We start from the raw sequence: 12573 nt of genomic DNA, 5'->3' as shown, positions 1-12573 counted from the left end.
CATCAGCCCTTTGATTTTACCTCTGAACAAACTGAGAGTTTTCTAAATTCTCCTTAAGCTCCCAGGCAAACTTATGTGCAGGGATGTCTTTAACTGATGGTAGCATTTCATACATAATATCTGAGGGTTATCCATAAAACTTTGGTAACAGTTAGACAATCTTATTATTAGCCTGGGTTACAAAACGACGTCAGGACTTATATAAACGGATGTGACAAATGTGCAAAGAGAAAAAGTCCACAAAAGTCCATAGGCTTTAGTAGAAGCTAATGGGCCAATGGAAAGGATAGCCACAGATATCTTTGGTGAGTTTCCCAAAACAGAGGGTGGCAACAAATATATATATTGGTAATTTCTATACGAAGTGAACGGAATCTTTGCCATGCCAAATATAGAAGCTAGAACTGTGGCCAAGCTTATAGTTGAAGAAGTCATTGTTAGATTTGGTTTTCCTCGTTAGATCCATTCAGATCAATGCAAGGCATTTGAAAGTTTGTTTTTTCAAGAGATGTGTCGTATTCTTGACATTGAGAAAAACACATACCACTCCATATCATCCGAAATCGGATGTTGTGGTGGGAAGGTTTAATAAGACTCTTTCAACAATGTTGAGTTCATTTGTGGAACAGAACCAAAGTGACTGGGATGAATACATCACTTTTGTCATGATGTCAACTGAAACTAAGGTAAACTATCTAACCTAAGATAAAACCACTCACACTATAGTTATGTCTGTTTCTCAGATACTATCAGCAAGCTACATCTGGTGTTTGGAACGGTCGAATGTATCAGTATATAAATAACACATAGCTGAGAGGGTGATAGAGCAGATTGTTACCCCGAGAAAACATTGTCAACTTAGGCGAAGCCAAGGTTGACAATGTCTTTTCGAGGGGTAACAATCTGCTCTATCACCCTCTCAGATATGTGTTATTTAATTTATTATACTGAAGGTTCTGTTATTACTGTCTATTAAATTTCAAATTCAAAGTAATAAACTATTTTGTCTCGTACATAACAATCATCCGTATTTATTAAAGCGCACACTTGAGCAAGCGTCTCCGTGAAGGGTAATAGAGTATTTGCCATGGGATAGAGCAAACTGTCTCCCTCGTATTAACCAATCAAAATCTGGCATTTTGACATGAAGTATAATAAAATACGATGTGGTATGATTGCCAATGAGACAACAACATTTCATGATCACCAGAGACCAAAATATATAGAAATAGAACATTAATATAATGGAATATGTAGACAGCTCTCTCACTAGCAAAAAACCCTAACTGTAAAATATGAGGGCATACACTATAGGCACGGGGACACATTCTACTGCGCCCACATTATATTTAACAGATTTTATTCTAAAATCATTAATCCCGATAGGAGTATAACTTTACTTTTATTTCAAACATTTAACGAAGACTAAACAGAAAGGATATCAGAAATTTATATCCCAAACTTCACTTGAAATAAGCGATTTTCTTAAACACAAAATGGTCTGGTTTGTTCCGCTGTATTATATATCCCGTGTAATAGTAGTCTCGGTACCGAGCACTCATTACAGATCGCCATGCAACTATATAGCTAGGATGTGTTGCCAGGGGTGGGTCCGCGAATTTTGAAAGGGGGCGTAGTTTGCGATAATTGAATATATACCGCCTACGGAGCGAACTAGAACTTTTTGACGATTTTATACTAAAAATTTATATATATCGTGAAACATGAGATTTTTGGGTATTTTTGGGCGATCAAAGGGCGCGTACGACCTCTACGTACGTCATTCCCACCCTCACCCCCACCCCCTGGATCCGCCACTGTTTGCTTGTTTGATAATTCAGTACCATATGTGTTTATAAAATTTGAAACACCACTAGTCAGATTAGTCAGATACAAAATTTATCATCATTTTCTTGCTTACAACACTTAATATTGGCATGATATGAACAGTAATATAATGAAGGTATGATCCCTTGCGTTTAATTTGTCCCTTTTGAGCAGGACTAACGAATATTTTGCCAGTTACCTTATTGTAGGCTCAACTACAATATATGATTTAGTATGGTGCTCACCAATCACCTTAGAATTATTTGTGCATGCGAACATTAAAATATGTGAGTAGTTTTATGAGACTTTCTCGTAGTAGGGTTCTATATTGAATTGAATTGTGTTCCATGGTGACAGCCATTTTGGGATTTCAAATTGGCACCGTTAAAAAGCACAAAATGAGTACCACCATATTATCATTATTCAAGATTTAGTTTAAAGTCTTGAGGCGGTCTCTGAAATGAACCTATTTGTTTGCATTTCAGTATGTTTCTATATTAAAATATGTTCTACAGTTGCGTCCTTTTTTCATTTTTAGACTCAAAATAAGCAGTGAAAAACTCTATTGTGCACTTGTGTATCATTTGGTTTAAATGTGTAAGACAGTTTCTGAGAGCTGTTAATATGCATTTCCCATATAGTTCTGTTATATTTCAGCGTGGTTGTCAGCTGGAATAAAAAGAAGCTATGTGCAGGGAATTCCTTAGTAGCTTGGATAAGGCTCTTTCTCTTGAGCCGGTTGTGGGGATATTTTTCAATTTTGTACACAGTTATTTCCTGATGCAAAACGTACATACATGTACATGTAGTGATGAACACTTGATTTGTTCCTGTCTTAGGGGAGATTATGTTCGTTGCTGATACAGTCCAGAATATATAATTTTGAAACCAATTGTAATATTGCTATACTGACCAAAGAATCACACACCCTTTAAAGTGTTGACAGAAATAATCGATGATGTCCATCATATATACTGAGGAATTGGTCTAAGCGTACCTAAATAGATCGATGCTTATACGGACTGACCTAAATTGGTGCAATCATTTAAAGCAATATGTTGTAAAAGCTCTGAAAAATCATTGCTTGTATTTACAAATGTCATTTCGGGGCCTTTTATAGCTGACTATGCGGTATGGGTTTTGCTTATTGTTGAAGACCGTACGGTGTCCTCAGTATAGTTGTTTGAATAACTTCTATGTCATTTAATTGGTCTCTGGTGGAGAGTTAATTGCCTCATTGGCAATCATACCACACATTCTTATTTTTATATATATTTTTTTATTTTTATAATACAAAATGTAAACTGAATCAGTAAATGCTCACCATGCCCCCTTTTTAACGATATTTGTCTGTGGTGAACTGGGTTAATATTTTTTTTGCTAATTTTGACCCTCCCCATTTCCGGAAAGTTCTGAATTGTTTATAATAAATTTGCAATCAACACTTTCTGTCTAATTATGACTTTAGAGTTGAAAAAAAGACAGATGAAAGTTCCTACAAGAAAATTAAAAGAGAGACAAAAGATTCCAAAGGGATATTCAACCTCACGAATCGAAAACAAAGTTACGATCATGTCAAAAAACGAAAAACGACGAAATAGAAAACTAAAGATTTAGCAACACATACCCAACCAAAAATAGAGAATATTTTACTATAAAAATAAACACAAATCAGGTAAATAAAATAAAAATTTTGATAAAAATATCACGGTTATTCCATATTTTTTTCAGAAATTAGTTTCATTTAAAACTGGTTTTATTTTCTGAATACGATAGGGAAATATGAACCATGATGTAAACAGGGAACCTTTTCTTTAGATCATCTGAGCGCTTAAAATTACGAAACCGCTGACCTGAACATAAACTGCAAATTGACATTGAAGATTTTTTCAAAGATTTCGTAACTAAAGGCAATATGTTGCACACGTGTTCCCTGCCTTTATAAACGACTGCTTATACCATTAAATTCACATAAATTGTTATTTTGCAGATCGAGACCTATCTCATATAAATTGTGGGATGATCACAATATTTTATTTTTTGCGTACATAGTCATAGTCAGTACAACATAGATTCTTAAACCAAGTATTTGTATACTATTCAGATCAGTGCTTAAACCAGGAACATATATATTAGATATTAGATATACTGTTCCCAGCTTAAACCGACAGAGGAATTAAGAACACCGTTTAAACTTCACGAAAAAAGGTGAAATGTTAGTTACTGGTTCAAAGTTTTTTAAAATCATTTGGAGAAAATAGATTATTCACATTTTACATTGTTTTAAATTATACAAATACAAATATTTTTATTGGCACACACTCGTTAACAATAGATGGTTAAGACCTATTGCATACATATAATTATATTAATTGACATGATAGAATGAAAAGTTACACGTTAAGGTTCATGTGGACTCTTTGGCTAAAATGGCTGCGTTTTTACCTCAAAATTTACTCTGAGTACAGACAAACCTGTGCATCTGGTAAAGTTTTAAGGCATAGCATGCCCTAGATAAATAAAATTCAAATGCATTGTATGTTTAGGGGACGACCATTTGATATTCTGGGGGGGGCCAGGAGGATTTGTTGTGGATTGGTTATTTATTTTTGTAAACTAAGAGGACAGATTATCTATTTTCTGCACTATTGAAGCAAGATTTTTCATTTTCATTAAAGCAAGGGACTGATTATTTATTTTCACAACTATATTTATAATATTCGAAAACATGCAATTTTTAAATTATTTGTTTATTATAAATAATTCATGTATAGTCAAGTCATTATGTACCATTTAATCAGAATTAATTATTTCTGCAGAAATGAATCTTTTTATATCCCCCAATGCATATACATGTATTGCATACATACACAGTATTAAAGTTTGGTTGAAACTAAGGCTCTTCTAAAAGTATTGGCAAACGTGTTTCGCCGAGCGGAGCGAGGCAAAATTTTTTTTGAAGGGTTTTTGAACCGCTGAAGGCCCAAGAAGCTATAGAACAAATGATGCAAAATCATGCCTTCTGGGTGTTCCCCAGACCCTTTCTTAAACTGAAAATGCAAGTTCTATTTTAATAATTTTATGACAATATTTTGGTCTCAAAGCAAAATCACGTTATAGATTCAGTGTAAGACTTAAGATTCTAGGAACAACATCAAAAGACAAATATGCATGATATTAAAAGCAAAAATGTAATTCACATAGTTAAGTCTGTGGCTGCTGTGTTTTTTTAAACTCATGATCAAGTTAATAATAAAATTACTAAATTACAAAATGAATGCAACACTAACAGAATACAGAAGGGCAATCAATGAACAAAAGACAAATAAATAAGAAATATTGATCCCAAAAAATCAGGGGCTAAGTCTGAGGGAGAACAGAACTTGCTTCTTGCAAGGCACTCACGGTGAACACAATTTGATATGGAGACAAGCGTTTGGTTTTGAAATTTCCTACATGAGGCATTTGTCTCAATGTAGTTACGGCCCTGATTTAATAAAAGTGAGGTAAGTGTTCCTGAGACAATTAACCTCAAGTTAAATGAAACCAATTTTCTGACATTTCAAGTATATTTAAATAATATTTATACTTTTATTATTAAAAGATATGGGAAGTGTTTCCCGATTTTTTTTTTGGAAAAAAGATTAATTTATGAAGAATCTGGTGCCATCTCATACTTTCGATTAGACCTGCTGAGTTATTTATTTTCAATACATTGCAAGTCAGGTCATTTATTTTCAAACTACCACAGAACAAACCATTTATTTTTGTGATTATCAAGGCTGAGTTATTTATTTTCAAAATCCTCCTGGCCCCCCCCAGAATATCAAATGGTCATCCCCTTAAGAAAATTTAAAACTTAACTGGATTTTGCAGTGCACTTTTTTTCACCCCTGCAGAAGATGATAAAATTAACAGTTGAGTTTCACTTAATATGGTCCACTCAGGTACACAGTTTAAATCACCAATTATTGCCAGGTATCTATTGTCCATCTATTGTCCATGTCAATCAATACAGTTCACTTCAATTATTACCTGTGGGGAAGTTCTCAAACCTCTTTCACAACTTAGTTTATTTTGCCACCTTCTGGAGGAATGAAAAAAAATGCACTGCGAAATCCTGTTAAGTTTTTAATTTTCTAAAACATAAAATATATTTGAATTTTATTTATCTAGAGCATGCTATGCCTTAAAACTTTTCCAGATACACAGGTTTGTCTGTACTCAGAGTAAATTTTGAGGTGAAAATGCAGCCATTTTAGTCAAAGGGTCCACATGAACCTTAATATATCATTATAGAATGAAAAGTTACATATTGATGTATCATATTAATTCACTATTCCTTAATATAAAGGCCTCTCAAGGTCAAGATGATATACAAGAGTAGTCCAAATAATTAAGACGTCTTGAAAGGCTACTTTATTTTTTTGCTGTGAAGCCTTCCTGTGTTATGCACAGAAAAATAAATTAAAATAGCCTTTCAAGGCGTCATAATTATTTGGACTAACATATGTTAATATGAGAGATAAAGCCATTAAAGGGAGATATTGAGATTTTGAAATAAATGATGTTCATACTAGCCAACTTTTTATTTGACCGCAAAATTGCGGTGGTATAGTGTTATGAAGTTGTCATCTTCGTTGTCTGACGACATTTGGTTTCCAGACATTAAGTTGAGTACATGTATAACTGTATGGATCACTATAAAATTGTACCACAAGGTTCCACACCACTAAAGAAAGGTTGGGATTGATTTTGGGGGTTATTGTCCTAGCTGTGTAGGAATTACAGGCCAAAAACAATATAAAAATAAAAAGATGTGGTATGATTGCCAATGAGACAACTCTCCACCAGAGACCAAATGACATAGAAGTTAATGTTCATCATAACCTTTTGGCTAATATGGCCGTATTTACACCACACATTTTACTCTGCAGACAAACTTGTTCACCTGGAAAAGTTTTAAGGCATGGCAGGAACTAGATAATTAAATTTTAAAAGCATTCTATGTTTCAGAAAATTATAAACTTTTCTGAATTTTACTATTCATTTTTTTTCATTCCTGCAGAAGGTGCCAAAATAAACTAAGTTGGGAAAGAGGTTTGAGAAGCTCCCCTCATATAATAAATGTTGTGAGTAGTATTGATTTAAATGGACAATAGATGGACATCTGCAAACAATAGGTGATTTAAACTATGTAACTGAGTTGACCGTATCAAATGAAACTAATGTGTTACAATGTAGTTTATTTTGCTATCTTCTGCAGACTGGAAAAAAATGCACATCAAAATCCAGGTAATTTCTTTAATTTTCTGAAACATAGATATTTGTCTAGGTCCTGCCATGCCTTTTAAACTTTCCTAGATGCATCATTTTGTCTGTACTCAAAGTAGATTTTGTGGTGTAAACACGGTCATATTTTTCAATTCCTTTTGATGAACCTTAACAACTATTGGTCACTGTTCAGCCTTCAACAATGAGCAAAACCAGTACGGCATAGTTACAATGTAACTATAAAAGGACCTAAAATGACAAACATAAAACAATTCAAATGAGAAAACTAACGGCCTGATTTATGTACAAAACAATGAATGAAAAACAAATATGATATAAAGCAACAAAGGCAACCACTGAATTACAGGCTCCTGACTTAGGACAGGCACATACTGAATGTGGCGGGATTAAACTAGTTTGCTAGCACCAAACCCTCCCCCTAACCTGGGACAGTGCTGTAACAGTACAACATAAGGACAAACTATAAAAATCAGTTGAAAAGTGCTTAACTCATCAGATTGATACAAAGTAGAAAAAATCTAACAATTTGATTTTGGGCCTGGTTTTCAAATTTGTTTACATTAAGGTCCAAAAGATCCAATTTAAACTTTGTTTGATTTTAACAAAAATTAAATTCAAGGGGTTCTTTGATCTGCTGAATCTAAACATGTATCTAGATTTTTTATTTTGGGCCCAGTTTTCAAGTTGGTCCAAATCGGGGTCCAAAATTCAACATTATTTGATTTCAATAAAAATTGAATATATGGGGTTCTTTGATATTCTGAATCTAACCGTGTATTAAGATTTTGGATTTTGGGCCCCATCATCAAATTGGTCCACATTGAGGTTCAAAGGGTTCACAATTAAAGTTTGTTTGATTTCCTCAAAAATTGAAATTTTGGGGTTCTTTGATATGCTGAATATAGCTATGTATTTAGATTTTGGATATTGGACTATGATCATGATGATAGGTAAACAAATTTTTAAGTTCTTAGACCACATTCTTCTGTGTCAGAAACCTAATATGCTATGTCAAATATTTAATCACAATCCAAATTCAGAACTCTGTATTGCACAATTAATAGAAATTGTAAGTAGATTCATAGTTAAAAATAGATACAGCATCAAATTCTTATTTTAGAGAAGAAATTATGTATAAATATAGTTTGAAGTTTACTGTTCATTATTAGATATTTTGAAAAATAATTAAAAGTTGGTATACAATGAACATAATGTCTAGATGATAATGTCCCTTAAGACAGGAACACATCGAGTGTTCATCACCACATGTACATATTTCTGAATTATTCTTCATAAGAGTTAAAATTAGATATGATAAAACAAATACCAAACACTTAATACGTGACTTGGTAATAGTACTGATCTATTCAATTTGAATTTTTTTATTATAGATAAATAGATAACTCCTGCTTGCAATAATTTTGGTCCAAACTTTTAAAATAAATTATTTAAGTAATTCCTGAGAATATATTTAGCTAGCATAGTCTCTGGCCTTTAAAGCTAACTTGAGGTGACCTTTATGGTGTTGTAATAGATATGTACAAAAACTCCCATTTATTGATTTGTGGTAAACTCAAAGATTTCAAATTCAACTTTCAGTCCATTTGCGATGCATTTATTCTGTGAAAATCCTTGTCCTTATTTTTCAGTTAGATTGTATTTTCCTTATTTTTATACAAAATTTTTAAAATATATTTTATTAATTTTTATACGACCGCAAAAAATTTTTTGTGGTCGTATATTGGTATGACGTTGGCGTCGTTGTCGTCGTCCGAAGACACATTAGTTTTCGCACTCTAACTTTAGTTTAAGTAACTGGATCTCAATGAAATTTTACCATAAGGTTCAATATCACAATAGGAAGGTGGGGATTGATTTTGGGGGTTATGGCACCAACAGTTAAGGAAAAAGGGGCCAAAAATAAGCATTTTTTGTAACTTCCAGACATAACTTGTGTGTAAGTGTATGGATCTCTCTGACATTGTACAACAAGGTTCCATATCACAAAGGGAATGCTGGGATTGATTTTGGGAGTAATTGCCTCCAAATTTTAGGAATTAGGGGCCAAAAAGGGGCAAAAAACAAGCATTTTTCTAGTTTCATGACAATAACTTGTGTGTAAGTCTATGGATCTCTCTGCCATTGTATCACAAGGTTCCATATCACAAAGGGAATGCTGGGATTGATTTTGGGGGTAATTGCCTCCAAATTTTAGGAATTAGGGGCCAAAAAGGGGCAAAAAACAAGCATTTTTCTAGTTTCATGACAATAACTTGTGTGTAAGTGTATGGATCTTTATGAAATTGTACTGCAAGGTTCCATATCACAAAGGGAAAGCTGGAATTGAGTTTGGGGGTAATTGCTCAAAAAGTTAAGGAATAAGGGGCCAAAAAGGGGCCAAAAATAAGCATTTTTCTAGTTTCCAGACAATAACTTGTGTTCAAGTGTATGGATCTCTCTGAAATTGTACTGCAAGGTACCATACCACAAAGGGAAGGTTGGGATTGATTTTGGGGGTAATTCCCTCAAAAGTTTAGTAATTAGGGGCCATAAAAGGGCAAAAAAACAAGCATTTTTTTCTAGTTTCAGGACAATAACTTGTGTGTAAGTGTATTGATCTTTATGAAATTGTACTACAAGGTTCCATATCACAAAGGGAAAGCTGGGTTTGAGTTTGGGGGTGATTGCCGTAAACGTTTAGGAATTTGGGGTCAAAAAGGGGCCAAAAAACAAGCATTTTTCTAGTTTCCAGACAATAACTTGTGTTCAAGTGTATGGATCTCTCTGAAATTGTACTGCAAGGTACCATACCACAAAGGGAAGGCTGGGATTGAGTTTGGGGGTGATGAATCATAAGGGGGTTCAAAAAATTTGGGGGGGGGGGGATTTTTTTTTCCTTTTTTTTCTTTAAAATTTTCCATTTTAAATTGGTTATTTCTGATTTATATATAAAAGCAAATAATGATGATATGGTTTGAATAGGTAAATTAAAAATTTTTAAGTTCTTAGACCACTTTCATTCTGTGTCAGAAACCTATGCTGTGTCAAATATTTAATTACAATCCAAATTCAGTGCTGTATCAAGCTTGAATGTTGTGTCTATACTTGCCCCAACTGTTCAGGGTTTGACCTCTGCGGTCGTATCAAGCTGCGCCCCAGCAGAGCATTTTATTTAGTATTGAATTTCTATGATAGATGAGTTTTTTGAAGTTAACAATTTTAGACAGTTTTGAATTCAGTTGGGATTTAAAACCTTCCTGTATTGTTATGAAACTCAAACTTGGACAGAAGCTAATGTTCAAGATCAAGAAATAGCAGCTGAAGAAAAAAGTTTAATTTAACACTTTTATTATTTACCAAAATGTATATGGAATACCTCATTCATCCAAGTAATAGAAATTCATTATTTTTCAGATGTCTGAGTATGAAAAGGTTTTAAAACAGCTTGGTTCATATGGACCTTTGCACTATTTTGGGAAATATCAGTTTAGAGTATTTATTATTGTAAGCCTGTTCGAGACACCAGCAGCATGGGCAATGTTGTTACCTATCTTAATCAATGCAAAGCCAACATGGACATGTTATGAGAATAGTGTTAATGCAACTAGTAATATGACACTTAATTATACAATGAACGCATGTACAGCTGATAATAAAATGTGTTCTACCATTAAATTCTCAGAGGACTTTACTTCTATCATATCAGAGGTAAGATTACAAGTATTGTATCTGAAGTAAGCATACAAGTATCATATCTGAGGTAAGCATACAAGTATCATATCTGAAGTAAGCATCATATCTGAGGTAAGCATACAAGTATCATATCTGAAGTAAGCATCATATCTGAGGTAAGCATACAAGTATCATATCTGAGGTAAGGATACAAGTATCATATCTGAAGTAAGCATAAAAGAATCATATCTGAGGTAATCAAACAAGTATCGTATCTGAGGTAAGCATACAAGTATCATATTTGAAGTAAGCATCATATCTGAAGTAAGCATACAAGTATCATATCTGAAATAAGCATCATATCTGAGGTAAGCATACAAGTATCATATCTGAGGTAAGCATACAAGTATCATATCTGAGTAAGCACACAAGTATCATATCTGAGGTAAGGATACAAGTATCATATCTGAGGTAAGCATACAAGTATCATATCTGAGGTAAGCATACAAGTATCATATCTGAGGTAAGGATACAAGTGTCATATCTGAGGTAAGCATACAAGTATCATATCCGTGGTAAGCATCAAGTATCATATGTGAAGTAGGCTTCATATCTGAAGCAAGCATACAAGTATCATATCTGAAGTAAGCATCCTATCTGAGGTAAGCATACAAGTATATCTGAGGTAAGGATACAAGTATCTTATCTGAGGTAAGCAAACAAGTATCATATCTGAAGTAAGCATCATATCTGAAGTAAGCATTCCCCATTGCCATTCTCAATTTTATACAAGTATAATATCTGAGATAAGCATACAAGTATCATATCTGAGGTAAGGATACGAGTATCATATCTGAGGTAAGCATACAAGTATCATATCTGAGATAAGCATACAAGTATCATATCTGAGGTAAGGATACAAGTATCATATCTGAAGTAAGCATAAAAGAAATCATGTGAGTAGTCATGGTAGTTAGCTGTTTAAAATGTTTTGTTATGGTATTTCTTATAATCTCAGTCATTTGTTGTTGAAAAATAATAATGGACTAATTTTGAATAAATTTATGTAGTTTGCTTTTTTGATCTGAACACCCTGGCAGTTATAATCCACATCTTTTTTTAGCCATGTGAACTTATTTGAGTTTGAAAAACTTTACAATGATTATTACGGTAAGCGTTCTATAAGAATGAAATGTCTATAAAAGTTAAATTAATTGTAGTTTTTATACGCCCGTTTACGGGACGTATTATGGTATACCGTTGTCCGTCTGTCCGACCGTCTGTCCGTCTGTCCGTCCGTCTGTCGTCAACATGTGGGACATTAATTCAAAAACGCTTTAACCAATTTAAATAAAACTTTAGTGAATTGTTTATATCTATTGACGTGAGCTCCCTTTCGTTTTTTTATAAATTTTAGATTTTACATTTCCGAGTTATGGGGTTTTATTCATTAAAAAAAGGGGATTTTCCAGTTTTCAGACAATAACTCGAGAATGCTATCACCAACTTGCAAGAAATTGTGGTGAATTGTTTATATCTATTGACAAGAGCTCCCTTTTGATTTTTATATATTTTAGATTTTACATTTCCGAGTTACAGGGTTTTATTCATAAAAAAAAGGGGGATTTTTCAGTTTTCAGACAAAAAATCAAAAATGCTTTCAGCAGTTCTTATGAAACTTTGGTGAATTGTTTATATCTGTTGATGTAAGCTCCGTTTAGAATTTTATAAATTTTACATTTTACATTTCTGAGTTATGGGGTTTTATTCATTAAAAAA

The 12573-nt window shown here is 33.3% G+C and overlaps 1 protein-coding gene across 1 annotated transcript in view; it reads left to right on the top strand.

The window, feature by feature from the left end:
- Positions 1-3712: 3712 nt before the first annotated feature.
- LOC127732912 (organic cation transporter protein-like) overlaps positions 3713-12573 on the top strand; it is a 33589-nt gene continuing 24728 nt past the window's right edge. The window contains exons 1-2 of the mRNA XM_052242124.1: positions 3713-4035; positions 10537-10830. Of these exons, the coding sequence (XP_052098084.1) occupies positions 10537-10830 (294 nt within the window). The 5' untranslated portion in view covers positions 3713-4035. The remainder of the gene's footprint in view (positions 4036-10536; positions 10831-12573) is intronic.

The sequence above is a fragment of the Mytilus californianus genome, unplaced genomic scaffold (genome assembly GCF_021869535.1).
Source record: "Mytilus californianus isolate M0D057914Y unplaced genomic scaffold, xbMytCali1.0.p SCAF_3, whole genome shotgun sequence".
Taxonomy (NCBI): Eukaryota; Metazoa; Mollusca; class Bivalvia; order Mytilida; family Mytilidae; genus Mytilus; species Mytilus californianus.
The sequence above is the reverse complement of the archived record's forward strand: the minus strand, read 5'-3'. Positions and strand labels throughout refer to the sequence as shown.